Source organism: Somniosus microcephalus, chromosome 7 (assembly GCF_052327205.1).
Source record: "Somniosus microcephalus isolate GS21.2 chromosome 7, FLI_Smic_1.0, whole genome shotgun sequence".
Taxonomy (NCBI): domain Eukaryota; kingdom Metazoa; phylum Chordata; class Chondrichthyes; order Squaliformes; family Somniosidae; genus Somniosus; species Somniosus microcephalus.
In genome coordinates this window covers 207,590,000-207,615,830 of record NC_140993.1, presented here as the reverse complement: position 1 = coordinate 207,615,830, position 25,831 = coordinate 207,590,000, and the positions used below count along the sequence as shown (strand labels likewise).

General features: G+C 44.9%; 2 protein-coding genes across 5 annotated transcripts in view; both read right to left on the bottom strand.

The window, feature by feature from the left end:
* The window catches only part of LOC147115100 (oxidation resistance protein 1-like), a 50,723-nt gene extending 42,283 nt beyond the window's left edge, over window positions 1-8,440 (bottom strand). The window contains exon 1 of the mRNA XM_085993378.1: window positions 7,936-8,440. Within this exon, the coding sequence (XP_085849504.1) occupies window positions 7,936-8,144 (209 nt within the window). The 5' untranslated portion in view covers window positions 8,145-8,440. The remainder of the gene's footprint in view (window positions 1-7,935) is intronic.
* LOC147115098 (ras-related protein Ral-A) overlaps window positions 1-25,831 on the bottom strand; it is a 520,495-nt gene that overhangs the window by 240,195 nt on the left and 254,469 nt on the right. The gene's annotated exons all lie outside the window — the stretch shown is intronic.

Here is a 25,831-nt window from a genome sequence, read left to right as displayed (position 1 = left end):
GAGAGTGGTGGACCTGTGGAATTCTCTACCACAGAAGGCAGTAGAAGCCAATTCATTAAATATCAAGAAGGAGTTGGATATATTTCTTAAGGCTAAAGGAATCAAGGGATATGGAGAGAAGGCAGGAACGGGGTACTGAATTTGGAAGATCAGCCATGATCTCACTGAATGGCGGAGCAGGCTTGAGGGGCCAAATGGCCTACTCCTGCTCCTATCTTCTATGTTTCTATGTTTCCTATGATGAGAGATTGTGTAGATTGGGCCTATACTCTCTGGAGTTTAGAAGAATGAGAAGTGATCTCATTGAAACATAAGATTCCGAGGGGGATTGACAGGATAAATGCTCAGAGGCCGTTTCCCCTGGATGGAGAGACTTGAACTCATAGTTTTAGTCTCAGGATAGGGGGTCGGCCATTTAAGACTGAGATGAGGAGAAGTTTCTTCACTCAGAGGGTGGTGAATCTTTGGAATTCTCTACCCTAGAGGGCTATGGATGCTCAGTCTTTGAGTATATTCAAGGCTGAGATAGATAAGATTTTTGGACTCTAGGGGAACAAGGGATATGGGAATAGGGCGAGAATTTGTTGCAGCCATTCTGTTGGGCTCATTTCCGAGTGCAGTGGGCCATGGCGCTGGCTGCCTCAGGGCGAACCAATCTTGCAGTGGGGGACATCAAATAGGCTTTATTTCCACACTGCACACCTTTTTCCGCCTGAGAGAGTACAGAGGCAGAGTGGTGGTCGTGATGACTGGCAAGCCTGGCAGAGACATCACTCAGGGTTTCTTAATACCTCATCTTTGTCCCTTCTGACTTCTATCTCATCCCATACACTGCAGCTGCTTTCACCACCCACTTCTCACTCTGTGCGCTCCCTTTACACCAAAATCTAATTCTTGTCCCTCTTTTTCAGATGCTCAGAATGTAGAAGCCAGTGTTCCAGTGGAGGAACAGGACGGCAGCCTTCCTGAAGATGCACTCACTCGATCTGACCCACGCAAGCACCAGCTCAGAGATTGGCACTACATGTATGTTAGAAGCTAAGTTAGAGGATGTGTCTACACTGGGCACAAGTGTGCAGGGGTTAGGGCAGGGGAATAGAATGCCACATGTGCGGAGGGCAAAGCTGCATAATAGTTGTTCTGAAGACTCAGATGCTGACTTCAAGGACTCAGCCTACCAAAGAACGCTGATGGGCATACACCGGGAAATGCCAGGTACACTAGGCAGCCTGCCGGAGAGGTTGTGCACAATGTCGTGGAGCTTGAAGAAGTCCAGCTCCAATTTGTCTTAAGGCTTCGCGCGTAGCATGGAGGCCACTCTGTCCAACATGGACAGAGTGGGCAGTTCCATTAACACAATGGCACCCACCATGATGGAGCCTCTGTTGACAGCTTCCATGGCAGCTCACACTGCTGCTATGCAATCACTGATGGTTGCCATCGTGGCTTTGGGAGACACTGTTGACAGAGGCTTCCAGAGTGTCACATTATTCCTGCACTCTGTTCTAGTGCAGAGCAGTGGAGGTGCAGAGATGTCATCCCAGTACAGTGGCTTTGGCTCCATGGGAGAGGCACCTGCTGTTGTCTGATTTGAGCTGATGAGACAGTGCCAATATGGATTTGTAAAGGGTAGGTCATGTCTAACGGATCTAATTGACTTTTTTGAGTAAATATCTGAAGTAATAGATAGGGGAATGTCTATAGATGTAGTTTATATGAACTTCCAGAAGGCATTTGATAAGGTTGCACACAAGAGACTGTACGCTAAAGTTAAAGCTCATGGAACTGAAGACAAATTATTGACCTGGTTAGGAGGTTAGGCAGTAGAAGACAGAGTAGGGATAATGGGTATGTACTCGAATTGGAAGGAAGTGACTAGTGATGTCCCACAAGGATCTGTGCTGAAATCTCAACTATTCACTGTTATTAATGACTTAGATAACGCGAGTGAGAGCCATATATCCAAGTTTGCCGATGACACAAAGATTGGTGGCACAGTAAGTAGTGTAGACGGGAGCATAAATTTACAGAGAGACATTGATAGATTAAGTGAGTGGGCAAAACTGTAGATTTCAATGCAGGCAAGTGTGAGGTCATCCATTTGGATCCAAGTATTTTTTTAAATGGTGAAAAGCTAGGAACAATGGAGGTCCAGAGAGATTTAGGGGTCCATGTACACAGATCAATCAAATACATTGCAGCATTCAGGTACAAAAAATAATCCAAATGGCTAATGGAATGTTAGCCTTTATAATTAGAGGGCTAGAATAGAAAAGGTGAGGAAATTTTGCTACAGATATACAAAGCCCTGGTTAGACCACATCTGGAGTGCTGTGTACAGTTCTGGACAACGCACCTTAGAAAGGATATATTGGCTTTGGAACAAGTGCAGCGCAGATTCAGCAGAATGTTACCAGGGCTTCAAGGGTTAGATTATGAGGAGAGATTACATAAACTAGGCTTGTATTCCTGGAATATAGATGGTTACGAGATGATTTGATTGAGGATTTTAGGATTTTGAAAGGAATTGATAGGGTAGATAGAGTGGAACTTTTTCCGCTGGTGGGGGGAAGTCTAGGACAAGGGGACATAACCTTATCAGAGCCAGGCCATTCAGGTGAGAAATTAGGAAACACTTCTTCACGCAAAGGGTTGTAGAAGTGTGGAGCTCTCTTCCACAAAAAGCAGTAGAAGCTAGCTCAATTAATAATTTTAAATCTGAGATCGATAGATTTACCAAGGGTATTAAGGGATATGGAGCCAAGGTGGGCAGGAGGAGTTAGGACACAGATCAGCCATGATCTGACTGACTGGCAGAACAGACAGAAGGGGCTGAATGGCCTCCTCCTGTTCCAAATGTACCCAGTTGAACTGCAAACAGATTCCAATGATCTGAGTACTGATGCCCCTATAAATGGTGCTTCCGAATGCCATTCCATGCCATCCATTGGTACTCGGTGGGTCCAGCGCAAGTGAATATTTGGGAAGGGTCGGGGGGGTGGGGGAGGAAGTAATTCGGTAGTAAGGGAGTGGAGTAGTGAGGAGTTAGATTGTGTGGAGTGGGATACACTTTGGGCTGGTAGTTGCAGAAACAAATATGGTGTTGAAGAAAAAAGACGGGGTGAGAGTGTTGAAAAAAGTACGAAAGGTTGCAGGAAAGAAAAGGTGCAAAAAGAGAGGTTAAAAGTGCATGAGGGAATAAAAGTCAGAGAACAACAGGTCTTAAAAAAAGGGCTCGGAAGCAAAACGACACAGCACAATAGGGCGAGGAAGAGAAAGGGAAACAGAAACAATTAAAGAAACACACACAAAGCAGAACTAGACTTGAAAAAGTGTGAGGAAAAGTGGGGACAAAACACAGGAAAATGAGCTGTAAAGAAATAAGATGAAGCAGAACCAGCTATATATAGTCAGAGCTTGAAAAGTATCATTGCTGCCTAAAGACAAAATGTTGAACTATATGATTGATCAGTTTTGTGGTACTTCCTGGTATGTGAACGATAACTCTGAAAACAATTGAGTGTTTTCATTAGCTGATTTTGTTATGATTATTTGTTGCTGATTTGTACCTTGTCCCACCTGTCGAGTGAATGCAACCAGTTTTTGATTTGTGCCAATCAATATGATGAACTTGATGATGGTGGTTATATGAACCAATCACTATTTTTTGCCCTAAAGACACATATTGCTTTTGAGGTGCGATACCTTAGTGTAATGCGACAAACACATGCTAGAAGCATGACTTTATTATGGCACAGTATTACATAGAATTTACAGCCCATTCGGCCCAACATGTCTATGCCGTGTTTATGCTCCACACCAGCCTCCTCCCACTTTGCTTCCAAAAACCATTTCCTTGTATTCCTTTCACTCTCCTGTGTTTATCTAGCTTCCCCTTAAATGCATCTATACTATTCACCTCAACTACTCTATGTGGTAGCGAATTCCACATTCTCACCACTCTGGATAAAGACATTTCTCCTGAATTCTTCATTGGATTAATTAATGACTATCTTATATTTATGGCCCATAGTTTTGGACTCCCCCACAAACATGTTCTCTACGTCTGCCCTATCAAACCCCTTCATAATTTGAAATCACCTCTTAGTTTTCTGGAGTAAAGAGCCCCAGCCTGTTCCGTCTTTCCTGAGAGTTGGACGCTCCCAGTTCGGAGATCATCATTGTAAAAGTTGCAAGGTCTTTTAGAGACTCAAATTGATTTTTTTAAGCACATAAAGATTTCATTTACTTAGCTGTTTTAACCAGCAGTCCAATTCTCCCATGACCCAATGTAAATACTTTGAGAAAGATTTCAGGACAGATATTTCTCTTGTTATGCTTGAACATAAAGGAATGCCTGGGTAGAGCACAGCGAGAAGATTCGGCCGTGATCTGTTATGCAGCAAGAGGAAGGTTCCCTCTTCCTTTTATTAAAATTGCATGGCTTTTTAAAACATTTCATTCCTGTTTAACTAAACTGATGGACAAGTATACCAAAGTCCCACAAACCCAATTTGCATTCCTGTAAATGATGTTATGGGAGATTAAAAAGTGCTGGACTACATCGGACATACAGCACAGAAACAGGCCATTTGGCTCAACCAGTCCATGCTGGCATTTATGCTCCACTCGAGCCTCCTCCCATCTTTCCTCATCTAAAATCTATCAGCATAACCCTCTATTCCCTTCTCCCGCATATGCTTGTCCAGCCTCCCCTTAAATACATCTATACTATTCGCTTCAACCACTCCCTGTGGTAGCGAGTTCCACATTCTCACCACTCTCTGGGTAAAGAAGTTTCTTCTGAATTCCCTATTTGATTTCTTGGTGACTATCTTATATTGATGCCTTCTAGTTATGCTCTTCCCAACAAGTGGAATCACATCCTCTGTATCCACTCAATCAAAAGCTTTCATAATTTTAAAGACCTCAATTAGGTCACCCCTCAGCCTTCTTTTTTCAAGAGAAAAGAGATCCAGCCTGTTTATCCTTTCCTGATAGGTGTACCCTCACATTTCTGGTATCATCCTTGTAAATCTCTGCACCCTCTCCAGTACCTCTATATCTAATATGGCGACCAGAATTGTATGCAGTACTCTAAGTGTGGGCTAACCAAGGTGTGGTACAAATTTAGCATAACTTCACTACTTTTCAATTCTATCCCTCTAGGACTAAACCCTAGTGCTTGGTTTGCTTTTTTTTTTAATGACCTTGTTAACCTGTGTCGCTACTTTTAGTGATTTGTGTATTTGTACTCCGAGCTCCCTTTGCTCCTCTACCCCACCAAGACTCGCACCCTCCAAGTAATATGACCGCTCTATTCTTCCTACCAAAATGTAATACCTCACATTTATCGGTGTTGAATTTCATTTGCCAATTATATGCCCATTCTGCAAGTTTATTAATGTCTTCCTGTAATTTATTGCAGTCCTCCTCAGTATTAGCTATCCCTGCCAATTTGGTGTCATCCTCAAATTTATAAATTGTGTTTTTGATTGCAAAGTCTAAATTGTTAATATAAATTGTGAACAACAGTGGTCCCAGCACTAATCCTTGTGGAACATCACGATCCACCTTCTACCACTGTGAATAGCTACCCTTTACTCCTACTCTCTGCTTTCTGTCTTGAAGCCAGCCAGCAATCCATTCTGCTACTTGTCCCCTGACTACGCATTCTCTGACCTTAATCATTGGTCTATTATGTGGTACCTTATCGAAGGCCTTTTGAAAATCTAGATAAATTACATCTACTGCATTACCCTCGTCTATTCTCTCTGTTACCTCTTCAAAAAATTCAATGAGATTGGTCAAGCAAGACTTTACCTTTTGAAATCATATTATTATTTTTGGCTTCTAGATGTTCTCCTATTTTCTCCTTTAATAGGGATTCCATTATTTTTCCTACCACTGATGTTAAGCTGACTGGTCTATAGCTTCTTGGACATGTTCTATCTCCCTTCTTAAATATAAGTTTTATGTTAGCTATCCGCCAGTCCCCTGGCACTACACCTTTTTCTAATGAATTATTAAATATGTCAGAGTCATAACGGCACAGAAGGTAGCCATTCGGCCCATCGAGTCCGTGCCAGCTCTCTGTAGAGCAATCCAGTCAGCCCCATTCCCCCACTCTATCCCCGTAGCCCTGCAAGTTTATTTCCCTCAAGTGCCTATCCAGTCTCCCCTTGAAAACATTGAGTGTCTCCGCTTCCACCACTTCCGTCGGCAGCGAGTTCCAGGTCCTCACCACTCACCGCGTAAAAAAGTTTTCCTCACGTCCCCCCTATATCTCTTGCCCAAAACCTTAAATCTGTGTCCCCTTATCCTTGTACCATCAACTAGTGGGAATAGCCTTTCCCCGTCTAGCCTATCCAAACCAGTCATAATCTTGTATGTCAGACGAAGGGTCATCAACCTGAAACATTGACTCTGTTTCTCTCTCTGCGGATGCTGCCTGACCTGCTGAGTATTTTCAGCATTTTCTGTTTTTATTTTGGATTTTCAGCATCCACAGTATCTTGCTTTTATATTCCTTTTTTATTGATGTGCCTGTAAAATATTTTACTGTTTTGTTTTATGTTTCTTGATAATTTAATTTTGTGGTTCCTCTTTGCTTTCCTAATTTTTTTTGACTTCTTTCCTAATCTCTTTGTATTTTCCCTCTTCATGCTCTCCCCTGCTGTCCATGTACTTAATGTATGCCTCTTTCCTTACCCTCAATTTTTCCCTTATGGCTTTATTCATCCATGGTGTCTCATTAGTGTTTAGCTTGTTCTTGTTTTTTAGTGGAATATATTTTTCCTGGACTCTGTTGAATGCAGTTTTAAATGTTTCCCATTGCTGTTCATTGTTTGCCAATATTGTTGTCCATTTTTTTTTCCCAAGTTCTATTCTCAGCCCCTCAAAAATCAGCTTTTCTCCAATCTATTACCCTGGTCTTCGTCATACTTATTTCCTTCTCAATTATTATTTTTAAACATATTATATTATGGTCACTATTGTCCAGATGTTCCCCTACCTTTACTTCTCTTATCTGCTCTGGTTCATTCCCCATTATTAGATCTAATACCGAATCCTCCTTTTTTACATATTGGGTTAGAAAGGAGTCCTGTACGCATTGTAGGAACTCCATTCCCTTATCCCCTTTACCTACCTCTTCTGTCCGATTAATATCAGGGTAGTTGAAATCCCCCATGATTATTATTGAGATCCAACATATGTCATTGCACAATTTAAGAAGAGTTTACCTAACTAACATTTTGTTAACAAATGGTATTAGAACACTTTCTGCTGGCATTTTCAAGCAAGTTTACAAATTTGTTTTGTTTTTAAAAAGATAAACATACAAGTTACTGTAGTGATATACCAAATGCACGCTTGGATAAACTCCACTGTGGCAGCTGATTCTACAATGAAAATCTTAGGGAGTGAACAGGTCAATAAAATAAACCTAAATATGATGCAGCATAAACGGAATAAATCAATCAGTTTAAGTGACTTCAACTACAGTGTACAACTATCTTTAATACAATTCATTATTATTATTATTTTGTAATGATGTTTAACTCACAGTAACTTGAATCTGGGTACCTCACTGCTCATTATAAATGTGTAATACAGGCCCCATCGGATTCACAACTCTGGACATCCAGATACTGTCTTATAAAAATCAATCACTTATCATACATTCTGAGCAAAAGTTAGGCTTCCAAAAGAAGCTTCTGGTATTTCAGTCAGCGACTGTGCAAATAATAAGCAGAAGCTCTAAACAGCCACTCCAGTATTTTTCCAGTGGGCTAGGAAGTGCTATTGGCAAAGAATAGGGGATTTTAGTTAGTCATCTTTCCCATGACCGTCAATATATCTTGGCTCACTGCAAATGGAGCTGCTTATTGTTGCATTGATAACTGTTAGCAGATAGTAAGTATTGGATCTTACGGAGGCAAAGATTCTTTGATTTTACTGTCCAAAATGTCCCTGTACATGGCTGCTGAAAGGACCTCCTCCATGGGACACATGATGCCATATTCCTCGCAGCCACGTTCTTTTATTAAAGGATCATGCTTGTGAGGGTCAAACATGATGTTGTTGGGGGTCACTAGAAGTACGCCACTGACTGCTCCCTGCAATGAAAAAGAAAGACACATATCTTTAAATCTCTTAGTTTGCACTGTCTTTTTGTGTTACTACAAATAAGAGTAAGAGACTCTTTCCTGCATTGTTCCTGTGTGTTTGTTCATAATGAGTCACTGAAATGTCAAGTTGCCTCAGTTTGTAGCACTCTTGTCTCTGGGTCAGGAAGTTGAGAGTTTGAACCACACACTGGAATCAGAGCACATAAATGTCGGCTGGCACTCCAATGTATCACTGATGATGCTGTTGCTTTATTGGTGGTGCCATTCTTTGGACAAGATGTTAAACCAAAGTTCCATCTGCCTGTTCAGGTGGACAAAGATCCCACAGTGCTATTCACATAAGAGCAGGGAAATCTCCCTGTGTCCTTGGCCAACGTTGCTCTCAGCCAATATTACAAAAAAAATAACTGGTCATATATCTCATTGTTGTTGGTACAGAATGGCTATTGGATTTCCCTACATAGCAGTCACTACAGTCAAAAGTAATTTGTTATTGTATGAGGTGCTTTGAGACATTTCAGTGTTGTAAATCACCATATAAATGGAAGTAACATTAAATTAACAAATCAGTCAAGAGTAGCATAGGTAGAAGTCTGGGAGCTGGCCTCCTCTAACTGCTAAGTTGGGAAATAGTGCTGCAGTGAGGGGAAACCTCAATCAGGAGGTGTTTAATATGTGAAAATCAGGACCATAGTCTCATGGAAATCATGCAGCTATTAGATATGAAGATTCTGTAATAAAATGTTTAGAATCATAGAATGGTTACAGCACGAAGGCGGCCATTCGGCCCATCGAGCCCGTGCTGACTCTCAGCTAGTCTCACTCCCCTGCCCTTCCCCATAGCCCTGCAATTTTGTTTCCTTCAGATACTTATCCAACTCCCTTTTAAAAGCAGCGATCGAGTCTGCCTCCACCACCCTTTCAGGCAGTGCATTCCAGATCCTAAGCACACTTATGTCGCCTTTGGTTCTTTTGCCAATCACCTTAAATCTATGTCCTCCAATGGGACTGCCAATGGGAGCAGTTTCTCTCTATCTACTCTGTCCAGACCCCTCATGATTTTGAACACCTCTATCAAATTTCCTCTATCTTCTCTGCTCCAAGGAGAACAACCCCAGCTTCTCCAGTCTATCAACATAACTGAAGTTCCTCATCCCTGGAATCATGATCGTAAATCTTTTCTGCACCTTCTCTAAGGTCTTCACATCCTTCCTAAAGTGTGGTGCCCAGAATTGGACACACTACTCCAGTTGGGGCCTTTCCCCGTGTTTTATACAAATTCATCATAAATAGAGGTATAGAGTACAAAAAATTATGAAGCCCAGGATCCCGTAAGCTTTTTTAACTGTTTTCTCAACCTGCCCTGCCACCTTCAACGATTTGTGCACACATAACCCTAGGTCTCTCTGTTCGTGCACCCCCTTTAGGATTGTACCATTTAGTTTATATGTCCTCTCGTCATTCTTTCGACCAAAATGCATCACTTCGCACTTTTCCGTGTTAAATTTCATCTGCCATGAGTCTGCCTATTTCACCAGCCTGTCTATGTCTTCCTGAAGTCTATCACTCTCCTCCTCACTGTTCACTATACTTCCAAGTTTTGTGTCATCTGCAAATTTTTACATTGTGCCCTGTATACGCACGTTCAAGTAATTAATATATATCACGAAAAGGACCTAGAACTGACCCCTGGGGAACACCACTGTATACCTTCCTCCAGTCCGAAAAACAACCGTTCACCACTACTCTCTGTTTCCTGTCACTTAGCCAATTTCGTATCCATACTGCCACTGTCCCTTTTATTCCATGGGCTTCAACTTTGCTGGCAAGCCTATTATGTGGCACTTTGTCGAACGTCTTCTGTCTTTTTCAACACGATCTTATCTCATTCATCCAGATTTTCAAATTCTCTTTCTTCCCATCACCAAAAGAGAGGGTTCATGACATACTTAAGCAACAAGTGGCAATAATGGGAGAAAATCGCAGGAGAGATAATATGTGCAACTTTAAGCAATATTACTTCAAGCGATATTAATTAAGACAAGCTGGAGGATGCCATGCTTGAACCGCACAGTGCTCTGAATAGACTGCACCTTGAGTACTGTGTCCAATTTCAGTCCTTCAGACACTAGAGAGACATTCAAACCTAGAGATAAAGTATGCGCCATTCTGTACCAACAACAATGAGATATATGACCAGTTATTTTTTTTGTAATATTGGCTGAGAGCAACGTTGGCCAAGGACACAGGGAGATTTCCACACTCACAGGAGAGTGGGATGAATTAGAGAGCTCTTCCAAGATCTGTCACATGCACGATCGGCCGTATGTGGCTAGAGGAATGGTGCAAGGGGGAGGGATTCAAATTCCTGGGACATTGGAACCGGTTCTGGGGGAAGTGGGACCAGTACAAAACGGATGGTTTGCAGCTGGGCAGTGCCGGGACCAATGTCCTAGGGGAAGTGTTTGCTAATGCTCTGGGGGAGGGTTTAAACTAAAATGGCAGGGGGTTGGGAACCTGAGCGGGGAGACAGAGGAAAGGGAAACGAGGAAGGAGAAAAACAAAAGTGGTAGGCAGAGAAATCAAGGGTTTAAATCAAACATGGCCACAGTAAATAATAATTCTAAAAGATCTAAGAGTGTTAAAAAAAAAGCTTGAAGGCTTTGTGTCTTAATGCAAGGAGCATTCATAATAAGGTGGATGAATTAGCTGCGCAAATAGAGGTAAATGAATATGATTTGATTGGGATTACAGAAACATGGCTCCAGGGTGGCCAAGGTTGGGAACTCAACATCCAGGGGTATTCAATATTCAGGAAAGATAGGCAAAAAGGAAAAGGAGGTGGGGTAGCATTGCTGGTTAAAGAGGGGATTAACACAATTGAAAGGAAGGATATTAGCTCTGATGATGTGGAATCTGTATGGGTAGAACCGAGAAATACCAAGGGGCAGAAAACGTTAGTGGGAGTGGTATATAGACCTCCAAACAGTAATGCGGAGGTCGGGGATGGCATTCAATGGGAAATTAGAGAAGCGTAGAAGATAGGAGCAGGAGTAGGCCATTCGGCCCCTCGAGCCCGCTCCGCCATTTAATGAGATCATGGCTGATCATCCAAATTCAGTACCCTGTCCCTGCTTTCTCCCCATATCCCTTGATCCCTTTAGCCTCAAGAAATATATCCAACTCCTTCTTGAATATATTTAATGAATTGGCCTCAACTGCCCTGTGTGGCAGAGAATTCCACAGGTTCACCACTCTCTGGGTGAAGAAATTCCTCCTCCTCTCAGTCCTAAATGGCATACCCCTTATCCTTAGACTGTGACCCCTGGTTCTGGACTCCCCCGCCATCGGGAACATCCTTCCTGCATCTAGTCTGTCTAGTCCTGTTAGAATTTTGTAAGTTTCAATGAGATCCTCTCTCATTCTTCTAAACTCGAGCGAATATAAGCCTAATCGACCCAATCTCTCCTCATACGTCATTCCTGCCATCCCAGGTATCAGTCTGGTGAATCTTCGCTGTACTCTCGCCATGGCAAGAACATCCTTCCTCAGATAAGGTGACCAAAACTGCACACAATACTCAAGGTGTGGTCTCACCAAGGCCCTGTACAACTGCAGCAAGACATCCTTGCTCCTGTACTCGAATCCTCTCGCTATGAAGGCCAACATACCATTTGCTTTCTTAACCGCCTGCTGCACCTGCATGCTTACCTTCAGCGACTGGTGCACAAGGACACCCAGGTCTCGTTGCACTTCCCCTTTTCCCAATCTATTGCCGTTCAGATAATAATTTGTCTTCCTGTTTTTGCCACCGAAGTGGATAACCTTACATTTATCCACATTATACTGCATTTGCCATGCATCTGCCCAATCACCCAACCTGTCCAAATCGTACTGGAGTTTCTCTGCATCCTCCTCACAGCACACATGCCCACCCAGCTTTGTGTCGTCTGCAAACTTGGAGATATTACATCTAGTTCCCTTGTCTAGATCATTTATATATATTGTGAATAGCTGGGGTCCTAGCACCGATCCCTGCGGTACCCCACTAGTCACTGCCTGCCACTCGGAAGAAGACAGTAGGGTACAGTAGGGAGTGATCCTCTGAGACTAGAGTTAACTTCACTGAGGGAATTTTACATTTATTGGGACAGTACAATGTCAGATACTCAAAGTAAAACAGTGCCATTACTGTTGAAACGGTGTAATAAATATATAAATTCATGTATTTGAAACTCGGAAATGTAGTAAACAGCGAGGAGGATAGTAACAGACTTCAGGAAGACAAAGACAGACTGGTGAAATGGGCAGACACATGGCAGATAAAATTTAGTGTGTGAAATGATGCATTTTGGAAGGAAGAATAAATTAAATGGTACACTTTTAAAGGGGGTTTAGGAACAGAAGGACCTGGGGGTGGTACATCTTTGAAGGTGGCGGGAGAAGTAGATAAAGCCATTAAAAAAGCATACAAAATCCTTGGCTTTATAAATATTAAATACAATACAAAAGCAAGGAAGTTATGCTAAACCTCTAAATCGCAGGTTAGGCCTCAGCTGGAGTATTGTGTTCAATTCTGGGCTTTAGGGTGTCAAGGCCTTGGAGTGGGTACAGAGGAAATTTACCAGAGTAGTTCCAGGGATGAGGGAATACAGTTATGTGGAGAGACTGGAGAAGCTGGGGTTGTTCTCAGAGCAGAAAAGGTTCAGGGGAGATTTAATAGAGGTGTTCAAAATCATGAAGAGTTTTGATAGAATAAATAAGGAGAAAGAGTTTCCAGTGGTAGAAGGATTGGTAACCAGAGGACAGATTTAAGGGAATTAGCAAAACAACCAAATGCGAGTTGAGAATTTTTTTTACACAGTGAGTTGTTATGATCTGGAATGCTCTACCTGAAAGGGTGTTGGAAGCAGATTCAATAAGAACTTTCAAAGGGACTTTGATAAATACTTGCAGGGGAAAAATTAGCATAGCTATAAAGGGCAGACGAGTGGGACTAACTGGATAGTTTTTTCAAAAGAACCAGCACAGGCACAATTTGACAAATGGCCTCCTTCTGTGCTGTACCATTCTATGATTCTATGATGTATACATATCTCAACAGAAATATTGTGGTAATAAGTCAACACGTATATGGAAGAAAAAAAAGCACAGAAATCTGATCAACAGATTGAAGTACGATAACCTCACAGTTTCCCATAATGCTCAGATTAAAGTCTGAAGCAGCGAAATTCAAGCCGTTTTTAAAGGCATCCGCCCACTTCGGGCACAGCCCTTGCTGTTCGCCATCTTGGCGAGGGCGATAGCACAGGAGGAACGTGTGCGCGCCGGCAGTAAGCAGAGGAGGCAGATCACGACATCAGTCAGGGTGTAACGCTGATTTGATGCACGACCTGATGTTTCGCCGTCGCCGCTCCATACAACGCCCTCTCCTAAGCACGCACAGCTGAACGTGCGTTCAGCTGCACAAGGGACCCCCTCCACCAGCACTATTTAAAAGGATACATCCAGCTTGCAGGTAAGTTGATTATTGCTCTTGTTGGCTCTTGCAGCATTTGTAGGAGTACTGGTTTGCTGGAAGAGATTTATAAAGTTGTTAAAAGTGCACAGGGAGTGCTGCTGGACGTTGGGAAGGCGTTGGCTGTTACTGGAAGGCCCCTGACTACATCACTTGCTCCCAGTCATGGGGGCTCAGTTGCAGTCCCCCTCACGCAGCAGCTTGACAGGGAGATGGAGCAGAGGCAGCAAAGACAAGCTGCTCGCAGAGGGAGGAGGAGTAGGAGGGCTCGCAGCAGGAGGCCTTACCCATCTAGGGTATTCAGGGAGATCTTCTCCTACCTACACCAAAGCCAGGAGCAGTGTGTTCGGCAGCTCCGCTTCACCAAGGAGGTGGTCACAGAACTCTGCCACCTCCTGGAACCAGACCTGCAGCCTCAGAGCAGGGAGATGACAGTGCTGCCAGTGGCCCTCGAGGTCACTGTGGACCTGAATTTTTTCGCCATCGGATCCTTCCAGGCTGGAACAGGCGACATAGCAAACATCTTGTAATTCGCCATCCATCACTGCACCCGGGAGGTCACAGAGGCTCTGTACTCCAGGAGAGGGGATTTCATTGTCTTCTCTCTGAACAGAGACAAGCAGGAGGAGTGTGCATGTGACACTGCCAGGATATCGGGCTTCCCCATGGTGCAGGGCGCTAGCGACTACACACACGTGGCTTTGCGGGCGCCGCATAACAATGCTGAGATGTTCTATAACCGTAAAGGGTTTCACTCACTTAATGTGCAGTTGTTGTGCAACCACGCCCAGCACCTCATGATGGTGAGTGCCTGCTATCCTGGCAACAATCACGATGCCTTCATCCTGCACTAGTCCGCTGCGCCAGCAATCTTCCAGGCACCACATCGAACCCAAGGGTAGCTGCTAGGCAATAAGGGCTATCCGCACTACACCAGGCTGCTGACTCCCCTCCGGAACCCCACCACTCATGGCCAACTCTCATAATGACAGCCATGCTGGAACATCATCGAGCAGACCATCGGGGTACTCAAGCAACGGTTCTACTGCCTTGACCACTTGGAAGACGCTCTCCAGTAATCGCCTGAGCGGGTGTCCAAATTCATGGTGGCCTGCTGCATCCTCCATAACTTGGCCATCATGAGGACACAGCCCTTGCCACCATGGGTTCCACGACCATCCCAGGAGGAGGAGGAGTAAGGGAGGGAGCAGCCTGCATAATCCCGTTCTGGATGGGCTGTCCGCTTCCCCTGAATGAAACCCCAGATCTCCGTTGCTCAGCACTTTCCCACCTTAGCATCCCTGTGTCACGGAACATCATAGCGTCCTCTTGGCCACAATGCTGAAATGAAAGCCACTGCAATATAGTTCCAGATCAGGATGGTGTATGACTTGAAGTGGAACTTGGAGGTGGTGGTGTTCCCATGCGCCTGCTGCCCTTGTCCTTCTAGGTGGTAGAGGTTGCGGATTTGTGTGGCTGGCTGGCTGCAGCATGGCTGGTGGAAGGCTGCTGACTTTCAGTGGGGGAGACTACAGATGGCCTTGCAGGATGACCCTGAGCAGCTCTGGGCCTAGAAGGCCTGGCTGTAGACTGCACCACCTCGGCATAGGTGGCAGCAGTCTGGGCTGGCTGGTTGACTGGCAACAGCAAGGCACTGGCAGAGTGGCAGTGGTGGGAGTATGACTGGTGTCATCCTGAGAGAGGACAGCGGGGTCGTGCTCCACAGAGCCATTGCCACTCCCCCGGGGGTGGTGCCTCAGCATTCCTAGTAATCTGTTGAAGGACAGATTCCTGGACTGCTGTGACACCCTGCAAACCCCTTTCCACACAACGATAGCAGAAGGCTGAACCTGCGTTGCAGCAAGCTGAGCCTGCATATCAGAAGTCTGAGCTTCCACTGATGTTGGGTGGCTTCCGCTTGTGCTGTAATAGAAGCTGAAACATCGCCCAGCAGACCCTGCATCATGGCTGGGTTCACGAGTGCGCTAATGGAGTTGCCCATCATTTCCATCATGGAAACCATGGGCTCCAAGCTCTGCGCAAAGCCCCATGCAAGGTTGGAGCCGGACACCTGCACGCTACTCGACCGTGACAACAGGCTTTCTGGCAGGCCTGCCAATGCACCAAACACTTCTGTGTGCATGTCCATCATCCTTCTTGTGAAGGCCGCCCCATCAAAGTCATCATCTGAGTTCTCTGCAGCAGAACTCCTGTGCGACCTTGCCCTGCGGGGAACCGACACCCGCGCTACCCTTTCCCCCTGGCCTGGCTGCAGGCCACTCATGCCCGGTAACTCACCATGTGCAGATCCTGCCTCTAACCTATCCTCTAAAGTACGCACAGTGCCAGTTTCTGAGCTGGTGCCTGCAAGTGTCAGATCGAGCGATGGTGTCGCTTCTTCTTTATCACTCTCCTCTTGTTATTCCTGCACAGGCTGTGCTTGTCAGAGTTCTTGGGTATCTGAAAAGAGAAAGGCACATGGGTAGGGTTGTGGTGAAGGGGGGGGGGTGGGGGCAAGGAAGAGGTGCATGCTTACACCATCAGCAGCTTGTGAGAAGAGATTGTGGGATGAGGGGAAAGTGGGATGTGAGAAGGAGGATTAGGTATGAGCATGCCATCATCATCAATGTTTTCAGCCTCGCCGATCACCACGGCCTCAGTGACAGCCCGTCCAATGATGTCTAGCACTGTTGCCTCCAGATGGGTCAGGATATGCAGCCGTGCTTGCCCCCCACTTGTTAGCTGCTGCTGGCGCCGGTTATGTGCCACCTTGGCCTGCAAGAGAAAGGGAAGTGTGTCAGTGAGTGTGGTGCAATGTGTTTGGGTGATGTGCCTGTCATGGTTGAATAACTGACAATGTGTGCAAAGTGTGAGATGTGGGTGTGAGGCTTGCAACAGTGGTAAGTGTGTAAGGATGAGGTGAAGCTATGATTGTGAGGTATGAATGGTGATTGAGAGAGATTGATGGGGGTGTGGTGCATTGAGCAGTGGCTGAGGCTAGTAGTGCAGTTGGTGGGATGACATTTGAAGATGCATTCACTGACCTTGACCACTCGTATGGGGTCATTAAACTTCTTTCAGCACTGGCTCCAGGTCCTGGGGGAAAGACTGGTGGCATTTCAGCAATCTGCTCCCACTGCCTTCTTACACTCTGTCTGAAGGGCTTCCTGGCCCCCTGCAGGTAGAGTCTCCTCCTTTCGACCCTCTGCACTAAAGCCTCCAGTGCTGCATCTATGAGAACCTAGGCGCCCTTTCTCTGCCCTGTTGAGCCATAGCTACCTTACAGTTTCCTTTGTAACAATTACAATGAGGTGCTTATTTCAGAAAGCACCTTCCCTTTAAGAAGTGCAGACTGTGTTTCAAACTGCAGGCTAGCTTTAAATAGAAATCATTTCCCACAAAATTGGTCGCCTTGCTGAGCGCTCAGCCAACCAACAATTGTGCTCAGCGCTTCAATCATGTTGATTAGCAGGCAGCATGAATGTGACAAACACATGGTGCTAGAAATTCAGGGTATCCAAAACCAGCACAATGAAGTTACCCCGCGCATAAATGATGAGGTGCGAGGAGCAGGAGTCTCAGAACTCATTCCCGTAGATACGGAGCTGTGGGGGAGCCCCAATCAGCAAAGTGAAGGAAGTTTGAGCACAGAGGTAAGCGATGGCCTCAGGTGGTCGATGCCAGAGCTCGGGGGATGGGGGTTGAAAGAGTGCTCCCGCTTCCTGGCCACCATTTTGATCACTTAGGAAGCTGCATAGCGCATCCAATATCCAGGCCTAGATTTTTTAAAAGGAAAAATCAGGCCCACAATCAAATTTACAGTGGAGATTCAAAAAACAGACTTGGGAATGCTTAGTATCCGAAAATAGAAAGGGGCACATTCTGTTCCTAACAGGGAAACTCCATCATCTTGAAGAGCCCCCAAAATGTGGCATCCAAGCCAGATCCTCATTTTATGGTCACTCTTTCAGTAAAGTCATACAAATGCTACACCTTTAATCAGAGGACACAAAAGCCTTCTATGAAGGTGCATAAACCCCAGTTTGCACAGTTGGTCACATGAGGAATTTATAGTATCTGTAAACACAATCTCATCACCCTCAGCCTGCTCAGAAATGAGGGTCACAAATTCCAGCAGCAATCAAGTCACGTATGTATTTTCCAGAATACATTCAATGCTCCCTATTTCAGAAATAATTCTGTACTTACCACAACTTACTTTACAAGGTCACATACAATGCTGTACTGTGATAACAAATCTGACCACACATTTAAAAAAAAATTATGCTCTTAATTTTATTTCCTCAAAAGTACACCCTTCATTTCAGCTAGCATGTAGGGGAGAGGGTAGAAAGAAAATAGTTAAGTTGGGAGCCCTTCATTCTCATTGAGAGTCAGTGAAGATTTCACAGTGGATTAAAAGGGAAGAAAAACTGCCAAGGCAGCAACCTTTACTGTAATGTTGCTCTCTGTCAAATGGAACACAAATGGTCACAAAGCATAAAGCAAACACACAGAACTTGTGTTTAATCAACACTCGGAAATACTCCGTTAGCAAGATTTAGCCTGTCAAAACTACTACTGACAGCTCCCTGCCCAGGGTGGACTTTAATAACGTATAATGGCAACAGAAATGTCACAGGCTACGGGTAAATATCCTTTCTCCATGCAAGAAATATCATGGAGGTAGTAAAACAAGATAAATCTCAACATAAAACTGGTGAAGGCAGTGCATTCTGCTTTCTTTCTAATCGATCTCTGGGATTGCCTCAAAGTGTGACCTTTCTGTAAAGTTCAAAAAGACATGTCTGATTTTTACTTTTACTCACGATAAGTAGGGATTTTTAAAAAAACATAGGAACAGGGGTAGACCATTCATTCCCTCCAGCCTGTGCCACATTCAATTTGATCATGGCTGATCTATCCCTCAATTCCATTTACCCACCTTTGCTCCATGTCCCTTGAAACCCTTACCTAGAAAAGTCTATCGATCTTGGTCTTCAAAATTACAATTGACTCAGCATCTAAAGCATTTTAGGGCAGAATTCCAGATTTCCATTATCCTTCGTGTGTAAAAAGGCTTTCCTCATTTCACTCTGAAATGGCCTGGCTCTAATTTTAAAGTTTTGCCCCATAGTTCTGGATTCCCCACCAGAGAAAATAGTTTCTTGCTTTCTACCCTGTCAAATCAATTTATCATTTTAAAGACCATGCTTAGAACCCCTCAACCTTCTAAACTCAAGAATAAGAACTTTGTTTCGTTCATTCCCACCAAATCTCCTGAAAGTTTTAGCTAGTGCTGGGGGACAAACACAGACACTTGGTGCCTTCGAGTACCTCCCGTGAATGGCATTGCTTCATGTGTGAACTAAAGAGTGAGTGTCAACCATCATGTGAGGTCACCAGAATGATACCTGGACGGCAGGGGTTAAATTACGAGGAGAGATGACACAAGCTACGGTTATATTTCCTGGAATTTAGAAGGGCAAGGGGTGAGTTGATCAAAGTTTTCAAGATATTAAGGGGAACAGACAGGGTAGAGAGAGAGAAACTGTTTCCACTGGTTGGGGATTCTAGGACTAGGGGGCATAGTCTAAAAATTAGAGCCAGACCTTTCAGGAGTGAAATGAGGAAACACTTCTACACACAAAGGATGGTAGAAGTTTGGAATTCTCTTCCCCACACGGCAATTGATGCTAGATCAATTGTTAATTTTAAATCTGAGATTGATAGCTTTTTGTTAACTAAAGTTATTAAGGGGTATGGGCCAAAGGCAGGTGACGTAAGAAAACTACTAGGCACTTGGTCAGAGTATTAAACAAAGCTTTAATCGACTGTTTCACAACATGGAAGTCTAGTTATCCTTCACTAGTTCCTGTTTACAAAATGTCCCTGAGCATGCTGGGCCCATGCCAGAGTATTTATACTCTCCCTGGACAGTGCCACCAGTAGGCCGCCCAGTATATTTCATAAATTATTTCTACATGAATGGCACGATTTATGTCATTCTTCCCGCCTGAAAGATTGGAAGTCCGGCGGCTTCTTTCTACAGAATTAGTCGGACTAAGAATAGACGCAGTCGTTTGGATCTCAGTCGGTGGTCGGCAGGCACGTCTCCTCGGACCATATTTTGGTATCTGGGTCGCTTAGTTCATACCAGCGGGCTGGCAGAGTCCGTATCGCTTTGATCGACCCGAGGGGGACTGGGGAGATCATGGCTCCGGGTGCGGGTCCCCACAGGTGCAGAGCTAGCTTCACCCTGCCCAGTAGTCGGTGACTGACCGGCGTCCTGGCTTCGGGTGGCCATTCCGCGGGGAGCGCTCTGTTCCCCGGGTTAATCCGGCGGAATAGCTGGCAGATCCCTCGACGTCCCGGGCAGGGCGTCATCCTCAGAGGAGCGCAGGGTATCGGCGTCATTGATATGGGTCCCACCATCGATTGGGTCCGTGGGACCGGTTGGGCAGGGAGCCAGATCCCGAAGTGACACTGCGGATTCCCGGCCATCAGGGTACCACACGTATGCGTACGTGGGATTAACATCCATCAGTTCCACTTCGTCGATGAGGGGATCACTCTTAAGAGGATCGGACGAATCTTCGGAGCAGCACGGGGCCAGGAGCTGCCAACCATGATGGTAGGGACGTCCCATGAGTGGAGCAACGGTGGAACCCAAAGAATCGTTCGTGAGGAGTAGCGTTGGTGAATGTAGAAAGAAGAGACCTGATGGAATGCAATGCGTCAGGGACCATAGTTTCCCACTGCTGGTCTGATAAGTTGTGTGACCTCAGTGCAAGTCGAACAGCGTTCCAAATGATAGCGTTGTATCTCTCAACCTGTCCATTTCCAATAGGATGATATGGTGTCGTTCTACTTGTGGCGATTCCCCGTTGGGAAAGATAACTTTTGAGTCCGCTTGACATGAAAGAGGGACCCCGATCAGAGTGGATGAAATTGGCCATACCGCAAAGGGAAAAGACCTGATCGAGGCATTTGATCACTGTGGAAGTAAGCATATTGGGACAAGGAAAAGCAAAGGGAAAGCGTGAATATTCATCCACCATAGTAAGTTAGTAGGTGTTTCGCGTTGAGGAAGGCAGTGGCCCCTTAAAGTTAAAGTCAATGCTGAGTCACTGCATAGGCTGTGTAGCGTGTGAGCCATCCGACGGACAGAAGAATTGCGGTTTTAATTCCGCGCAAATTCTACAAGTGGAGCATGTTCCTCTCACATCTTCCGTAGAAAATGGGAGATTTTTAGATCGCACAAAGTGTAACATACGGGTAACGCCAGGATGGCATAAGTCAGTATGAAGATCCGCAAGAGTCGAAGTTGACATGGAAGAGCAGAATGCACATGAGGGTATCCAGGGCCACATTCTCTTTGCCGGGTCGATAATGTATGGTGTAGCCAAAGGCGGCCAATTCCATCCTCCACAGCTGTACTTTGTTATTCTTGATCTTAGTGCGTTTCCAGTTATCCAGCATAAAGGCCACGGAGCGTGAAATGGCGACGAGCGAGACAATGACTCCATTTATGTACTGCTTCAATGATAGCCGTAGTCTCCTTCTCGACAGGAGGATAATGGAGCTCGCTACCCTGCAAAGTTCTGGACAGAAATGCTACGGGTCGACCACCTTGATTCAAGGTAGCCGAGATCGCCACATCCGATGCATCGCACTCGAGCACGAAAGGGAGATTTTCATTGATGGAACAATGCGTGGCTTTTTCCAGTTGTTGCTTGAGGAGGTCGAAAGCTGAAATAGCCATTGCCTTCAACGGAAATGACTTCGCGTGAAGCATGGGCTGGATCTTGTTGGAAAAGTGGGGTATCCACTTCGCATAATAGGCAAACATGCCAAGGGCCCGACGAAGAGAGCAGAGATTCATAGGAGGAGGGAGCTCCTGAAGCGGACAAAGTCGCTCCGGATCCAGTTTGATGACACCATTGCCCACCCAGTAGCCAAGGATGTTGACTGATGGTACTGATTTCACAGATTTGGGCTCATTTAAGGTTAAGTTGCGACGACGGAGAACGTCAAGAAATTTCTGGAGGTTGACATCATGTTCCTTCTGGTCATGACCAGCAATGGTGATATTATCCAGATATGGAAAAGTGTCCGTTAAGTTCTCCTGTTTGACTAGGCCCGTTGGAAGACGGCCACCCCATTGGTGACCCCAAATGGAAGGCGACAAAACTGGTAAAGCCGACCATTGGCCTCAAAGGCCACATACTTTTTGTCAGAGTCCTTTAACAGTACTTGATGGTATGCGCTCTTTAAATCAAAAGTTGAAAATACCTTGTAGTTGGCAAGGTTATTGACCATGTCATCGATACGTGGTAGTGGGTAGGCATCCAGGTCGGTATACTGGTTAATAGTTTGCGAGTAATCGATGCAAAGACGTTTCTTGTGTTGCTTTAGAGGATTTTTAACAACGACTTGAGCCCGCCAGGAAGATGAACATGGCTCAATGATACCGTCAGCTAGAAGGTGAGAGATCTCTGCCTCGATAAAGGATAGATCATCTTGGCTGAAACATTGTGATTTAGTGACTTAGCTTACATCGAGGGGAAAGATTGGCAAACAAGGAGGGCTCATTGAGCGAAGCCGTCGAAGTGCACAAAACGGTACTTTGGAAATAGTAAGCTCCGGTTTTGACCCTCCAAACTCAAAAGTGAATCTTTTGTGTTGTTTCTGGAAATCCTGTCCCAGGAGCACATCACTGCATAGGTTTTTGAGCACCCCGAGCCAGGTGGAGGAATAAGTGCGGCCATTGAGAATAAGGTCGACAAGACAAAAGCCGGAAAAGTTGGTGGTCAGTGTTGTCAGAGCCATTGCAATTTCCCTGTCCGAGGGGTAAATATGCAGTTTTAACTTACTGACAGCCTGCTCACTGATGAAGCTGTCAGAGCTGCATGAGTCGATTAGTGCACTCAAAATGTGTCCATTTACCGAAACTTTCGTGGCTGCATGGGACACGCTTTGGGGAAAAACAGCTGTGATGGGAGTAGTTTTACCCTTGACAGTTGTAACCTTAGTAGTGGCTCTTGGGGGAGGAGCAGTTTTATAGATAGCAGCTGTAACCTTAGTAGTGGCTCTTGGGGGAGGAGCAGTTTTATAGGTAGCAGCTGCAAAACTAACAGGGGCTCTTGGCTGGCATACCTTAGAAAAGTGACCTTTCTTACTGCAATGACTGCAGGTTGCGTTACGAGCAGGACAAAATTTCCTATAGTGGAATGCACCTCCACAGAAGAAACACTTCCTTCCAGATTGCCAAGATGCCGCTAGGGCAGGGTCGTCATCAGTGAGGGCTTCTAGGGTAGGGTCGTCATCGGCTAGGATAGAGTAGTCATCAGTGAGGGCTTCCGCCCGAGGCCCATTGGAGGAGTCACCAAAAGTGATAGCAGCAGTCCGTGCACGCGGTAAAAGATAGGCATCTGCATTTTTTTTTTGCTGAGTCCAAAGAACATGCCTGGTCATAGGCAGCTTGTAACTTGAGGGTTTTATTCTCCAACAGACGCTGGCATATGAAAGGAGACGCAATTCCGTTAATAAAGGAATCACGAATTAACTCCTCCTGGTACTGCTCAGCTGAGACAGCTTTGAGATTACAATCCTTGCTGAGCCTGCAAAGCTTTTGAAGGAATTCGTCAAGTTGTTATCGAGTTGTGGCCAGTAGATGCCGAGCAAAAATTGTGTTTGGGGCCTTAACATATAGTTGCTGTAGTATTTGGATAGCGGAGTCATTGTCTACACAGTCTTCGATATAGTCAAACACATGAGGGGATAACATAATTGGCAAGTATCTCTAACTTAACGGGAACATTCTCACCACACGCCCTGAGGAAGTTGCTGAAGGTACAATACCAGTGTTTCCATACCTTAGTCGCTGTAGGTGAATTCGGGACCATGTCAAGACGGGCGGGTCAGAGTAGTTTCTCCATGATGGATTGATTACTACCTCTGGTTCCCTTCTACCGTTTGAGTCGTAGCCATCTGTTCCCAAAACCACTCAGAGTTTGGAGCAGCAAACAGTCGATTAAATTGATGTAAGAAAACTACTAGGCACTTGGTCAGAGTATTAAACAAGGCTTTAATCGACTGTTTCACAACATGGAAGTCTAGTTATCCTTCACTAGTTCCTGTTTACAAAATGTCCCTGAGCAAGCTGGGCCTGTGCCAGAGTATTTATACTCTCCCTGGACAGCGCCATCAACAGGCCGCCCAGTATATTTCATAAGTCATTTCTACATGAATGGCACGATTTATGTCAGCAGGTATATGGAGTTAGGTCGCAGATCAGCCATGATCTCATTGAATGGCGGAACAGGCTCGAGGGACTGAATGGCCTACTCCTGTTCCTATGTCTACTCTTTTTATTTGTTCGTGGGATGTGGGGTCGCTGGCAAGGCCAGTATTTATTGCCCATCCCTAATTGCCCTTGAGAAGGTGGTGGTGAGCCGCCTTCTTGAACCGCTGCAGTCCGTGTGGTGAAGGTACTCCCAACAGTGTTGTTAGGGAGGGAGTTCCAGGATTTTGACCCAGTGACGATGAAGGAATGGTAATATACTTCTAAGTCAAGTGTGTGACTTGGAGGGGAACTTGGAGGTGGTGGTGTTCCCATGCGCCTGCTGCCCTTGTCCTTCTAGGTGGTAGAGGTCGTGGGTTTGGGAGGTGTTGCCGAAGGAAGCCTTGGCGAGTTGCTGCAGTGCATCTTGTAGATGGTACACACTGCAGCCACGGTACGCCGGTGGTTGAGGGAGTTAATATTTAAGGTGGTGGATGGGGTGCCAATCAAGCCAATCACCTCCATTGCCACAAATGTATTCGTATTTTTTTTTTTAAACAAATGCGTTGTTGAGCACTTTGTGTTGCAGCAGATGATGTGTCTCATCTTCTAGCAGATAAAGGCTATGGCCATGATGGAACCAGATCGAAAAACTCCATTCTAAGGCAACAAAGCCTTTTTTGTTTAAGTAGTTACCCATGGTAAGATATGGAATTTTCGGAATTTGTCAGCTTGGTCACTTTTAGCTTTGGAGATGTTATTAATGGAAAGGCAACTCAGCCTGTTCAGATAACCACATACCATAGACTTCTATCTGCTGATAAAAACCCAGAAAACACAAATAGTGTGACTCTGAACACTGCACTGCCATAAGGCGAAGACGACCCCTTTTATGGTAGTCAAAAGACATGGACAAAGAAAATATCCTTAAAACGGTATGGATCAAGCTCGCCTGAAAAATGTATAAAAGGCGAACGAACTGTGCTATTGTCAGGAGAGGCGACTGTCTAGGAGTGGCAACATGAAGGAGAAGCAGAAGACCAAGACGAGGAGGAATCACGGCCATTCCAGGGCTCCCTCCTCCAGAACAAAATGGTTTGGTCAAGCCATGTTCTGAACTGTATTTCATTTGTGCGTATTGTCCAAATCTGTTGCTTATTGTTGTCTGGCAATCAAATATAGTGCTTAGTAATCTTAATACTAGTTTCAGTGATTGTTGTCTCCGCTCAAGGTTAGACCTAGTAATAGGGTTATTTCTTTAAATATAGGGACAAACAACAATAATATTAATTCTACACCAACAAAGTACAGCAAAACAGAACTGTAGATAGCAATCTCGGCTTTAGAAGGGATAGGCCCTACCTGACCAACGTCCTTGATTTGGGGAAATGACAACCCGAGTGGATTGTAGTAAACCCTGCAATATTGTATGCTTAAACTTCCAAAAGACATTTGATAACATTCTAAAATAGTTAGAATTCAGGGTAAAACTGGGAACGGGTAAGAAAGTGGCTGAACGGTAGAAAACAACATGTACTGGTTAGAGGAGTTGGGGGTGGGGTGCTCCAGGGTTTGGTGTTGAGACCACTACTATTTCTAATTCACATCATAATCTCAACGCAAATTGGTCAAGTTTACAGACAATATCAAACTAGGAAGGGCAATGGAATTGAAGGAGGCAGCCCAGCCGTTAAAGAATGAGTTAAACAAATTATGAGAGTGGGCTAAACAATGGCAACAACAACAACAACTTGTATTTATATAGCACCTTTAACGTAGTAAAACGTCTCAATGTGCTTCTCAGGAGGGCTATAAAATAAAATTTGACAACGAGCCACCTAAGAAGATATTAGGGCAGAGCTTGGTCAAAGAGGTAGGTTTTAAGAAGCATCTAAA